The sequence below is a fragment of the Glossina fuscipes genome, unplaced genomic scaffold (genome assembly GCF_014805625.2).
Source record: "Glossina fuscipes isolate IAEA_lab_2018 unplaced genomic scaffold, Yale_Gfus_2 1, whole genome shotgun sequence".
Taxonomy (NCBI): domain Eukaryota; kingdom Metazoa; phylum Arthropoda; class Insecta; order Diptera; family Glossinidae; genus Glossina; species Glossina fuscipes.
The window spans coordinates 19912385-19926684 of NW_023998415.1; the positions used below are offsets into that span (position 1 = coordinate 19912385).

General features: G+C 32.6%; 1 protein-coding gene and 1 long non-coding RNA gene across 7 annotated transcripts in view; one reads left to right on the top strand and one right to left on the bottom strand.

Moving 5' to 3' along the window:
* The window catches only part of LOC119645193 (RNA-binding protein Musashi homolog Rbp6), a 446186-nt gene that overhangs the window by 406778 nt on the left and 25108 nt on the right, over nt 1-14300 (bottom strand). For all 6 annotated transcript variants that reach the window (XM_038045186.1, XM_038045184.1, XM_038045183.1 and 3 more), the window contains exon 2: nt 14008-14048. In XM_038045186.1, the coding sequence (XP_037901114.1) occupies nt 14008-14048 (41 nt within the window). The remainder of the gene's footprint in view (nt 1-14007; nt 14049-14300) is intronic.
* Nucleotides 3769-6813, top strand: LOC119645194. Its single transcript, XR_005248641.1, has 2 exons — nt 3769-4418; nt 6462-6813. It is a non-coding gene; the product is annotated as an uncharacterized LOC119645194 (long non-coding RNA).

Sequence of the window (14300 nt, forward strand, 5' to 3'; positions counted from 1 at the left end):
TAATGACAGAATGTGTAATGACGTAGTTCCCCCCCCCCCCCCCCCCCCCTCCACAACTGCTTAACAGAGATTTGAAATTGTTCCCATCAACGACTGCAAGGATTTGCGAATGTCTTTGCCATCTTTGCCTACATGCACCAATGCAGGCGTTATTTCAAACGTAAACAAGTTTTATTATTAAGTTTTTTGTTTTCTCAACTTATATAATAGATTTCTTTTTTTTTGTTTTTTAGAAAATTTTAAATTCCTATTTAATGTCAATTTTGCTATATAGGACAATGATAACAATATTGGAATTATACGTGATGTAATATATTTAGTAAATGAACTATTGCGGTCATAATTCAAACTTTTATGACTTTTGCATGCATGATGCATGCGGTAAATAAAAAGGTTGCTTCGTTAAGATGCATCCTGAGCCAACGAATTCTTAACTTTTACAAGTAATTGATTTTCATGGTTCACGTGGTATATTGCAGGATATTTTCCCCGTCAAATGAGCTTATAAATAATGCTATTACTAAACTTTAAATTTACTTAAAACCGATCGTTTATCCTGAGCTACTATTAAAGCAAAGGTTAAAACACGTCTATGTAATATTATCTAAGATTTCAATGAAAAGCAACAAGTCTCTGACGTCATAATCATTTCAACAATTGCCCGCAAATACTTCAATAGGTTAGCAGCAGAATAGCAACCTCTGTCTGCCTACGTCACTTACAGTACATGTGTCGCGTGAAGATACTTGAAAATAAAGCCCGAAAAAAAAAAGATTTTCCGAAACATAGGAAAGTTAAACATATTCTTTGCGATGACTGCACTGATAGATGAGCAAACTATGTGATATATATATACATACATGCCCTTATAAATAAGCTTGAGTTTCTATTGATATTTGCGATGCATATATTTACAATATATATGCCGGTTACGATGTAAAACTGAATTAAGTCAAGAATTACAAAAAAAAAATCGTTTTTCATTTATTTCACTTTGCAATCTTCCGTCTAGTATTCCGTTATTCATAGATATTTATGCGAATGACTTGGAAATTGTTGTGAATTCAGTTTATGCAATAATTATTACAATTCATAGCCTTATGTTTGTTAACTGAAAACTTTTTAAATATTTCCCACATAAATGACTTAAGCAGTTTTTATTATCACCCACCCATCTACATGTACATGTGCATGAATGTTCTATTATTCACAGAGTTATATATTTTGTTTAATTTTCCAACTTGCTTTTTTTCGCCCTGCCTGTGATGTGTGTTCAGGGCAACGAGTACATATACTGCGTTACGTTGTCAATTTTTTCGGGCATTTGTTGCTCTCACCAACAACGAAAAAATGTGAAAATTTTTTAAAAATAATATTCAATCAGTATTGATGTCTGTGCGCCTGTATATATTTTATCTACGGCTTTTGCAATTTTCGAAATTTTATTTTTAATTTTTACAAAAATTCCCAAAAACATATATATATATATATATATACATATTTATAGAATAGACAATGTGAGGGTCATAAACTATAAGAATATTCGAAAAGAACCATCTTGAAGACAAATTGATTTCTTTCGTTTATTTGAAGATAAACCATAAGTTAGGAAAGACTTTCTCACAATTTCTTATACAAATTTACATTAAGCGCTAACCAGAGATAAGTAAAAACAAATCAAAAGCATTTTGATACAAATTATGAACGAACTGATCCTTAGGCTAGCTATTTAATAATTTGAAAGAAAATTTTCAAAAAAATTTCGAAATATCCAATATAAAAATTTTACTTTTGCAGCCAGCAGTCTACTCATACTCTACTCATCTATACTAATGCAAGAACTCTTAGTTTAAAGTGAACTCAAACAAATAAGAAAATTATATTGGGTTGTGACCGAATCTTTTACTCCCATCATCATCAAAAAAAAAGAGTTCAAGAAAGAAAAAGAACTACATTTTTGTACTCTAAAAAGTTGGGTGGCCGCGACTGATTTTTTCTATTTTCAGAATAAAAATGCAAATTTTTATATGGAATGCGTTTTGTTAGTAAGAAGCAAAAATCCCGGAAAGCAGAGGTATTCACAGTTTTTATTGTGTAGGCGTGTCCTCTAGTCGATTTGGCACATTTTCAAATTCGTTTGGAAATTTAAAGATGACACTATACAGTTGGGCAGTCAGGCATGTTTAGGTGCATTCCGAACACTGGTCAAGAATTTATACACTTTATAGGGTTTTAGAAGCGTGCTTCTACGGACTATAAAGGCAATGGAAGAAAATTAAATTGTCATCCACTATGATATTTTTATACAGGTATTACAACATTGCTCATACAATGTGTGTTCAAATTTTTCTAGTGTCATCTTTTTTTAGATTATAAGTAATGAACCAAAAGACATTTTATTTCTTTTGAAAAAACAGAGGGCTTCTAGGTGTGCTCTCCGACCGATTTGGCCCATTTTCAATACCAACGTGTGTGCGACTATTTTCAATGTTCCTGCCAAGCTTGAAGGCGATAACGAGCAGAGGAATATTTACAATGGATAATACGCAGACGGAGAGATGGACAAACGTACATGCTTAAATCGATTTCGGAATTTTATGCTAATCAAGAATATATATATATATATATACTCGGCAGGGTCTCTGAAATTTTTTTCTGATCGTCAAAAACATTTTGACAAAATGAATACACATCTCATCCTCTGGTGATGAACATAAAAATTTCAGACTAACTGAAATCGGTTTGTAATAAGAAAACAATTACATTCAGTGAATTTCACGTATCCGGTCACATGACGAACATATTCGTATTTATGTTATGACGTTGATTCAATTTTCTCACTTAATTTGTTTAGCTTTAAAAGTGTATGCATACAAGTAATAAAAGACAAATAAATAGACGGATCAATGAACAAAGTCAACCTAATCGTGAAGACGCATAGTGTAAAACTTCAGTTCTCTAATACTAATTTTTGAATGTTTCAAATGGAACGGTAATGTCAATATACCTTACATTTGCAGAAATGTTTAGAAGGATAAGAGGCGATAATACGCATAAAATAAAATGGGTTCAGCGAATTGAATGAAAATGTGTGATTAACCTCAACCGCATAAAGCGGTAGAGAAGTTCTACTTTATAAAAGTGCATAACTTTTTTTATCTCAATATGAACTTTGGCTTACACAAAAATTCTTTGAATGAATTTTCATATGCCGATGTACTATATACATATATACATATGCATTTATTTCGAATATACAGCAATTAACTTGATCACTTATCATTAGTAATGAACGGCAAAATTTCCACAAATAAAATTTGCAACGAAAGAAAGGCAAAGAAAAGCAAAAACAAACTAAAGACACTAACACGGCAGACTGTTTGCAATGTATGCGTGCATGATATAAATAAATGCCAGACATAAATGCCGCATATTTGAAATAAAAGAGCCAATAGCCTTCAATATGTATTGAATTTATTTAGGGTTTGTTTGGTCGCGCATTTATCTATATATATGTATATATATATACATGTATAGCGACGTAGAAAACAGAAAAGTACAAATAAATAAAAGAAAACTAATAACAAGCAACAAAGACACATTGTATTAATGCTATATATATATATATATATATATATATAGTAGAGAAACATATGTGTAGAGGAGCGCGCGTATATAAGTATAATATGTGGCTGTTTGCATGCACTTTATATTGTCATTTAAAAATTTTCAATTTCAGTGTCTGTTCGATTTTAATTTCAAATCAACTGAAACGATTCTAGTCGAGGCGAAACGAATTTAATTGAATTGTAATTGATAAAGAAATTGTAGCGGCAAAATAACAGCAACCCAAGCAGAGGCAATTGCATACAGAAACAGAAAAAAGAGCAGAAAAGAAGAAAAGAAAAAAGAAGAAGGATAAGGAGAAGGAGAAGGAGGAGACGAATAAGCATAAAACAGAAGATGAAAGTGAATCAAAAATTAAAGTAAATATCTCTTCACATTTTCGTTGGCATTTAACCGTGGCAAAGAAGAAATAACATCATAATAAATATGTATATATCGTCATCTAAAGATACACGTATTCATATGTACTTATATATATATGCATCCATATATATGTAAATAGATAGGCAATTTCACCGAACAAGTAGAAGCAATTGAAGCAATTTGCAACGAACTCTAAGAACTCTTCAGTGCCAAAAAATTTACAACATTTTTTCTACCTAACATCAAAAATTTTGGAAGGATATACTATTAACTAAAGATAGAATCATAGATATATAGAGATAAAGATAAAGATAGAGAGACGAAGGAAATGAGCCGGTGTTTTTTCGAAAGGCTTGAACACGAGGGCGGCATCCCAACCGCCAAACTCAGGCGAAAAACGGGGAAGATAGAAGATACACACCTCGAAGGTAAAGATACTCACATCGCACATCACATATATTCCATTCATGCATTTATCGATTTATTCGGCTAATGATCTAGCTGTGCATTAGTCTAATGTTATCATTAATTGAAACTCACCTAAGTGCTATGTATTATTACGTTCAACAGTTTCAATATGGTCCAGCACTTTAACGTCCGCTATAGACGGAGTGTTAACACCAAACCAAATAAATGTGTATCAAAAAGGTTTATACAACATTTTCACGGTACACAGAAAATACGAACCATTTAAAATCAGAGTAGCGCAACGACTATTCGCTTCACTGCAATAATAATAAGATAAGTCTCCTGCGACTTAATCATTTTCATTTTCTTTTACAAGTTTTCACGGAAAGTTTAGCTGAAAACGTAGACCGCTTTACAGTCTATAATCTCAAGTTTGACGTCCAATATTGGAAACAGAATGAATGCTGACAAAAAATGTGCATACATCGGTGTACTTTTAAATTTCACAAATTAATGCAAAAAGTCTGCAGATAGTAGATAAAGCATTTCGAGTTTTGAGTTTTAAAAAACATTCATGGCATATGTGAAAATTTTATATACCGTAAACAGATGGTATTTACAAATTTTCTCACTCGAGCGTTAAATACGAATTGCCCGTCATATGAAGGGAACGCCTAAACAATTTAATTCAAATATATTTAAAAAACATGGTAGATAGAGACGATGACGAAATAATCGATAGTTGACGATATTAAATAATTTGTGGAGATATTTTCAACGAGAACTGTAGCCTTTTTCAGAATACAATTAAAATTGCGAAAAATCCGTCAATTCCTAAACTAATTAAAAAGTTCATAGAACGAGACATGTAAAATAGTCACAACAACAATGGACGAGTATTAATCGAAATATTTAAACCGTTTAGAAAAAACTCTTAGCCTTAATGAGGAAAGAGTCAATTGTTTTTTGAATGCAACTAAACGGTGAAGAAATTGAAGGCTTTGTACTACAAATTATTGGAGCGTCCAACTTTTTCATCACATTTCACGCTTCTCTCAAGTTACGTCTTCTTTGAAAATTTTAGACAACTTGAACGTGGCAAAGGTTATTTATTATCCGTAAGCAAACAAGTGCATTGGAAAATTTGCAGAACATCGTGAGATGAATGCAATGAATAATCACTAAAGAATCTGTTCTTGTCAGTCCGTTCAGGCAGATTATGTAGTGGAATTTAGAAAAACTTTTTAACAATAAATACCTTCTCTGGTTTCCATTATCAATTATTCATGCTTTCGCGTAAACCTGTCACAATTTGGCGATCTAAAGAAATGAAAAGCAAGGCATCAAATTTTGGAGATCAATATAACCCAATAGCTTCATATTGAATACTTGATAATCCGACTTTCTGGCTCGGAATGTCAAGCTTGATTTCTCGATTGAAAATGTGAACACATTATTAAGAAATGCGCTGAGACGCAAACGCATCACCGTGCTGGCTAAGTGCGGGTTAGGTGTGGTTTAAGAAAATGATTTCCAAGCTTTATATCAGTTTGTCTGATTGCTAAGAATACCATTTCTTAAAAGCGTTAAAATTACTGAAGTTTAGATAACAAAGTGAAAGTTGTTACGTGAGATGTTGCATGCTTCTAGTACAGTTTATAAGACCAACAAGAAACATATTAATCCCGCAAGCAATAAAACAACTGAAGCAACTTTCAAAAAAAAGAAAAAGAAAAAATGAAACAAAACGTCTGACAGTGCAATCTACAAGCTATTGAGAATATTATTGATCAGAAATAGTTAACAAGTGCAAAAATGTTAGTTCGCATGCGAACAAGGTAATGAGTTCCCATTAATTAAAGTTCATTTTTTTAAAAAATTCCAGTTTTCGTTTGCCACAAAATTATGTTTCTAAAGTTGCGTCAATTTTGAACCTATATTGTAAGTGGATCGAACACAGCTTCAAACTGAATTTGCGGAAGTGTATTCATAATATTCAATTGTATTCACTCGATTCAATAGAAAAACTTTTCTAATATGAATTAATTTTTTTTTAAATTAAGCACTATAGTCAACTTAACTCAAGAGCAAACCTTAATAAGCTAATCGCATAAACAAGCAGAACTTACTCTGAAGAGAGTTTAGCTGCCTCTTACTGACTTAGCTTAACATCAACGGCACTTGTTATCGGTGCTGCTTCTTTTATTACACTAATCATCAAATGAAAGCATTTTAAGTAAATTATACTCGAGAGGTAGAGCGTTGTATGGATGGAGGATGAGTGCGTGCGTTTGCCAGGGTATAGGTAAATGTTATATGAACTCTGCGGCAAAAATCTAATTTATTTTATTAATACCTCCAGTTCACCATAACCAATATTGACTGATGGCCAAAAAATTAAAATTAAGAAAAAAACAAAACCGAAAACTTCCATACATTCTTGAGCCAAACGCAATTATGCAATGATCGAAAGTATTCAAAAAGAAAACAAAAAGCAAAAACTCAGCCAGATAGAGTAAAAGAAGAAGTGCACTGTACAACAGCAAAAAAGGGGTTTCAAAAAAAAAAAAAAAAAAAAAAAAAAAAAAAGGAAGAAAGCAAAAAGAAAATTGGACAGATAAAGCACACGTACACACAAGCGAACATATTCGAAATAACACATAATTTGTACACCCACTGCAGTAATATTCCAGCTATGTAAACGTTTGGCATACGTTTACATCATGCATGAATAAAAGAAGTTTTTTTTGCCTTTAAACCTACAAATGGACAAACACAGACAAGCTTACGGACACAGAAACAACTTACATATATCTAAACATTGTCGGCTAATCAAAATGGGTTTATTATTCGTCTATTAGTTGATTCTTTTAGTTTTTGGGGTAAAAACAAAAAAAAATAAAAGAAAAGGGAGAAAAAAAAAAAAAAAAACGTTACAAGAAACGAAAAACAAAACGAGAAAAACAGTCATTTCCGAGCCTATTTCCGCACGAGTATACAAAACTCTTTCATATGGCAAATAATATTAGTTTTATACGTAAGTGTTTATATATGCGTGCGTATGTTTGCTTTGAACATTTTCACAAATGTTTTGTGCATGCCTGCCTCCCTATGTGTGTGTGTGTGTGTGTGTGTGTGTGTGTGTGTGTGTATGTCAATATGTATAGAAAATATTCCGTTATGCTAGCCATTGCTTTGTAAAAATTTGCTGCTAGTTCTTGTTTAGATTTTTTTTCTTTTCCTTTCTATAAATTTTTGTTTTTTTCAATCTTGTTGTTGTACTTTTCATTGCTTTTTTGTATGTTTGTTTGTTTGTCTGTTTGTTTGTTTGTTTGTTTTTGCCTCTGTATATTCCTGCTCATCTAATTTGGCTCCGCCCCATTATATTTATTATAATGCATGCATGAGTATACACATTCACATATACATATCATACGTACATGCATATATAGACTGCATACATAGACTGCATTCATATATATATATATACAAATATATACCCATACTAAGCAAATAACCGTCGGCAAATCTATTGAGTACTATTAAAATACATTTTGTTGTCTTTTGCTATTGCTACTATTATTATTATTGTTGGTTTTGTTGTTGTCATTGTTTTTTTTTTCTTCTGTTTTTTTTTCTTTTTTTTTTCTTTTTTTTTGTTAGCATTATTGTTGTTGTTGTTGTTGTTATTATTATTATTATTATTATTATTATGTTATTGTTGGGTTATTGTACATTTGCGGTTTTGGGCTGCTATTAGTTTTGTTTGCAGTGGTCGTTGTAATTGTTTTGTACCTGTGCCAAAAATGCCATCTTTGTTATGTTGTACGTTGTGTTGTGTTATGCTTTTCAGTTTTGTGTTGACGCTTTTCTATACACTTCCCGGTGCTACTTAGTGAGCGCCTGTGAATGCGTTCATAAATGTATGTGTAAGTGCGCGCGCGCTTATGTGTGCGTATCTGTGTTGCGATATATATGCGAAAGCGTATTTAAGTGTAAGTGCAAGTGTGCGTAACTGTGTACATGTGTAATTGTAAGGGTTCTATACGTTCAATTCTAATGGACGCAAATGTTTTGTTTTTCAAGTGTAGCACCGGATATTTTTTTATTTCATTTCACTTTATTTTATTTTTGGGAGATAAATGTTTTTCTTTTTTTCAACACAAAAATTCATTAATAGAATCGAGTTATGCTCGTTTTGCTTTTTTTAGATTTACGAAAATCCTCTAAGCTAAATTTAAGAAAATATTCAAAAAGAAACAAACCAAAAAATCGAATCAAATAAATTTCAAGCATTTTATGTATTCGATAAGAAATTAACATGACATTTAGGTATTTGTTAGCCATATCTGTCTTATCGATACCTGTCGCATCCACTTATAACTGAACCGTCAATTAATAAACGGAGCTCTCTTTAAAAATTTTAAGATAAATCATGACAAGTACGCCAGACGATAGATAAAACGATAAAATGAAACATATATTTTAATTTGTTACCTTCGCCTTATATATATTTTTTTTTTTTTTTTTCTTGTCCTGACATAATTTGCAGTAACAAATTTATTTAACCGTCTTTGCGTCCCAATTTGATATAGAGAAAGTATGGACACAATCTGCAAGGGGATTGAATACTATTTTCAACGAATTGAACATCTTTGCGACTATTTGACAGTGTAATGTTAAAATAAATTTCAAATATTACTTCTCCTCAACATGCGACTTCAAGAAAGTCCCCAAAACAATCGGAATGAGAAACAAATTCATAGGAGAAGTACTTAACAGCCAGTACCTTGTTATCAGGAACTAATCATGCTAATCGATGAACAGCCGAAAACCTATAGACACAATCAAAATGTTGCTTGAAATTAAATTTTTTTATTTGCATGACAAGTAAATTAAGGGATGATGTTTACACTTGTGTGAACCTGGTCATAACTTGGGATGACGGTGACCAAGAGGGATAGGATGTGGCCGTAGTGCGACAGATGTATGGGCGCGGGATAGCTGTTACGCCTGTACTAATAGAGCATTTACGATCGCTGTGATCACTGTTTGCTAGTCGTAATTATCGTAGAGGGACTGAACTTTTTGCAAAAGAATAGATCCAAAAATTTGCTATATAGTCAGTAGGAAGGTTCATAGATCTCATATACACATGCATATATATTATTGATCAGTATCAAATTCTGAATCTTTCTGGTCATGTTTGTCAGTCCGTTTGTCCATCTATCTGTTGATTGTTGTGCTAAATATCTAAATTCTTGATCGCAAAAACGTTTTCAGTTTAACAAAAACGTTGGATATCGTTACATGCAGATCGATACTGAAACTGGGCCAATTCGACAAAATGACGCGCCTGCAATACACTATAAATTCGAAAAGATAATCGCTTTTGCCTATTGCGCTTAACCTACAACAGAACCACGATAAAAATCTCTACTTATATTCAATACAACGATGAAGTATGGAAATGTCGATTGAGGCGGTGTGCATAAAAGATTCGATCGCAGGCAAATATAATTTTCTTGTCTTTTGACGAACTAAACGTGAACGGCAACGTCATCTCCCATTAAAACCTTTCGCGAAAGTCAAAAAATTAAAACACGGTCACGATGAATCGAAGCCTTTAAATTATTTTGATTAACTAGATTTGAAAATCGATCTACACATATTTAACGTGCAAATAATTCGGACAAGCATCTGCAAATCTTTCCTAAACTAACGCTATTAGCGAATGTAAAATTTGTTCGCTTTATATCTTGCAATAAACTAGCAAAGTCGACGCCTAAGTGTTGCCAGATTTTTAATTCTTTTTCCAAGTATCGTCCCTACGGACTGATGCATTTTTGCAAAACTACGACAAATTAAATGATTTCCTAATATGAGTTTTGAAGCTAAACAACTGCTTTCTCTCGGCAATTCGATGTAAATCGCTTCCAATGCTATGTTTTTTTTGTTGATGCAATAAAGCAAAGAGAAATCGTTAGATGTAAAATCAAATGAATATATATTATCAAAGATGTGTCACGTAGGTGTTCTAAGAGCTGAAAGATTTAGATTTCACAATATGTAGCTAAGCCTTTACACACCTAATTTGCTTTTATCTCTTCTTATCTACGACTAACTCCGTAAGTAATTTGCTTAAAATACATAAAAAGTGATCTCAATAAAAAAATAATTCAAACATTCGACGCATTTAATATTTGAAAATGAAAAAAAAAAAAACATTTAACATTTATGCCGTGGTCTTGAGACAGATCCATCTTTTATCTAACCACATCTGTCCATCTGATCGTCTCAATGTACAGATCGCAATACTTGAAATATTTTGGTGCATCAACATTTTGTGGACCATGGATCCAACGCTGTTGTAAATAAATCGGATCGGATCGGATCAGATCGGATCACTTTTTCGAGCACTTCGCTTATAACACTTTATCAAACTTTCTCAACAGAAACGGCTGAGTATTTCGCCCTTCGAAATTGAAGTGAAAAATTTGTATCGGATATGGGAATTTTCCAAACTCGCTACAATATGAGATCTCTTATGATAGACGTGCGTTTACATTTTATACTTACATTGTAATTTTAAAGTAACGGAACATTTGAATTACACTTAAAAAGAAAAAAATTAAAATAAACTGAACAAATTGTCTTTCTAAACTTAATCTGTTGCTCTCTCTTGCTTGATATTCATTTATTCAATCGAATCATGCTCATATCTCTTTTGCCTATCGTTCTAAGCCCTGCATACATACACATACTATATTATTATTTCCACGATCGGATTTTCTAGATATAATCATCTCATTATTCCGTACTGAACATACGTCGCAAGAGAGTGCGATAGTACATATATTTTATTATACCTATCTGCTGATTGTTCAGTTACTACTACCGTACAGCTATTATAAAAAAGAAAGTCTCCTAAACCTTTTACCAGAAAATATTATCATCTAACCGCAATCCACCAATAGATTCGTTCACACCGTAAGCAAATGACCGAAAGAACAACATGAGAGAGTAAAAAGATTGCATTGGGCAATGGCCGATATGTTGTACCCGTCATCTTTATCTTGAAAAAAATCTCGGAAAAAGCGAATACAATTTAATTTTGATACTCCATAATCCTGGATGGGCACTAGAGATTTTTTCTACTCTTATACAGGTACAGGTATACATAAAAATTTTTATCGTTCGAAACAATATCAAATTGGTTTTGTCTAATTTCGCATCGGTAATTTTGATCTTGCAAACGATCCACGCGGTCGCCCTGAATCAAAGGCCTGTAATGACGTACTAAGGGTCACCGTTTAGCGTGACCTAGCATCAAGGCTTGGTGTTAGCAAACAAACAATATTAACTCATTTAGCTCAAATCGGAAAAGTGACAAAACTAGATAAGTGGGTTACCCAAGAACTGAACGAAAAACAGAGACAAAAGCGTTTGAGAGCTTATTTGATGTCGTTTTCTCGTCGAATCATCACTTGTGATGAGAAATGGATTCAATGAATTAATCAAACGCACCTTCTCCAAACTGTAGTATGCATCAGAACAAACGAATGGTGAGTGTTTGGTGGTCTAGCGCAAGAAATGGTTCATTGCGATCTCATTAAACCAGGCTTATCGATTATAGCAGAAATATACTGTAACCAACTAGACACACAACAAACAAAACAAAAAAACAGCCAGTTTAGTCAACAGATCGATTCCTATCTTATTGGAAGATAACGCCAGACGACACACTGCGCAAGTGACCGTGCAATTGGAGCTGGTATTTGTTCATCGTCCTCCGTACTCACCACCGTACTCCGTACTCCTACTGGCTACTACTTCTTTCGCAATTTGAACAACTTCTTGGAAAGGAAGGATTTTCAATCCCGATATTATAGTAAAACCGACCTTCCAGGAATTTATAGACTCTCGTCCACCAGACTTTTATACCATCGAACTGAACCACCGGCCGCTCAAATGGCAAAAGTGTGTAGACAATGTGGCCGCATACTTTGGTGAATAAAATAATTTCTTACATTTATGAGTTATGAGCAAACTTTGTCTTTGTTTTATAAATTTCATCCTTAACGAAAGGTGTTCTCAGTTGCCATATGTTGTAGAGCAGCCGTGCCCTTTGTTCCGATTGCGCCCGATTGCGATTGTCAATACTAACCTGTGTGCAATAACATTGCATGTTCCTACCGAATTTGAAGCTGATATTTTCATGTTTACCATCAAGAGGATACTCTTCACACACGTTACACAGACGAGCAGACCAATATGCTTAAATAAATGGAGAATTTAATGCTGATCAAGAATATGTAAACGTTATGAAGCCTCTGAAACTGCCCTGTTGATTGACGAAACGTTTTTGAGTTGAGTACAATGAGCAAAGAGTTTAGAAAAAATAATGCCTGTACAGATAGTCGAACCCATTAGAATAAAATTGATTACAGAAGCAACGAAAAGAGTTGATAATCGCAAATTCTGTCCGAGCATGCTTAGGAGAGGTCAGAGCGTTGGCATGAAATGCACAATCAATCAATTAATAGGTGACATCCAAAATTTAAATCAAGGCTTGTATAATCATTTTTCGAATTTGTTTTATGCCATGTTGATGGAAAGCACACTTCGCACTTCGTTTAGTTAGTTTAGCAATAGCACCGACAGAAACTATTTGACAACTTGTAGATTTTATGATTTCGATTCGTTAAAAAAAAGGAACATTAAATTAAATCAACTAAAGAAAACAAATGATGAACCAAATGGATGACAGTGGGTAAAAAATTATTTCTATAGCGTTCGTTTGATTTCTTTCTTTCTTTCTTTTAATTGCTTTTGCTTTCATTTGTGCTCGTTGATCAATTCCCTGGGTAGTATTGTTGTTGTTTTAATTGTTAAATAAAATTGAGAAAAAAGAAAAAAAAAAAAAAAAACAGTGCCTGCACAAAACTATTCATTACGGAATAAATCATGCATACCGCATAAACTAACTGCACATATATCAACATATATGCATCGGTACGGAGCGACATAACAAATAGGTAAATGACATACAATGGCGAACAATGGCATAATATAGCGTATAATAAATACATAAATAAATTCGTAAATAAAACACAAAATATGCACAGAAAAGGCACCAGTGAAATCTTTCATCCATCCGAAAACAGAAGCATAAACAGAGATGACGTATACAAATGTGGCAAATTCGTTAAAATTTAATTTGCAGACAGGGCAACAAAATCAATCAAGAGTGAAATATGTACCTTCGTTATCGTATGCGATCTCTTTTTTTTTTTTTTTTTTTTTTTTTTTTTTTTTTTTTGGCAGACCACGATAAAAATCGTATATATTAAGTTGAAAATGTTAATGCATGATATAAAAACGTAGTAACGTATTATTTGTTCTATATAACGATAAGACAATTAGCACTTGAATCGTTAAATGTATTGAGCTAAAAGAAATTATATTGAAGATTTTCAATTCACAATTTTATATATATATATATAAATTTATATATATATATATATATATGTATGTATAAATGTTATATAAATATGTAAATATTTATTTACTTATTTACGTAGGATGTGCTAAATAACAATAACTCACCTGGACTTGTTTGCCAACTAAGGCCCCCAATAAACATTTTCCTAAAAAAGAAAAAACGAAAAACAAATTAACATCTGCCAGCTAATGATAGAGATGCAGAAGCTGAAAATTAATGCTTATTTTCTATAGATTATCTTAAAATCTCAATCTCAATAATGGTCCGAAATGCAAAGTGGTCCGAGGGCACAAAGATTGCTTTGAAGTGATGCAATAAATAATTTATTCCGTTTACAAATGGATTCGAATTTCGAAAGCAAAAGCATATCAGGATTTTATGTGATTCACACTATGCA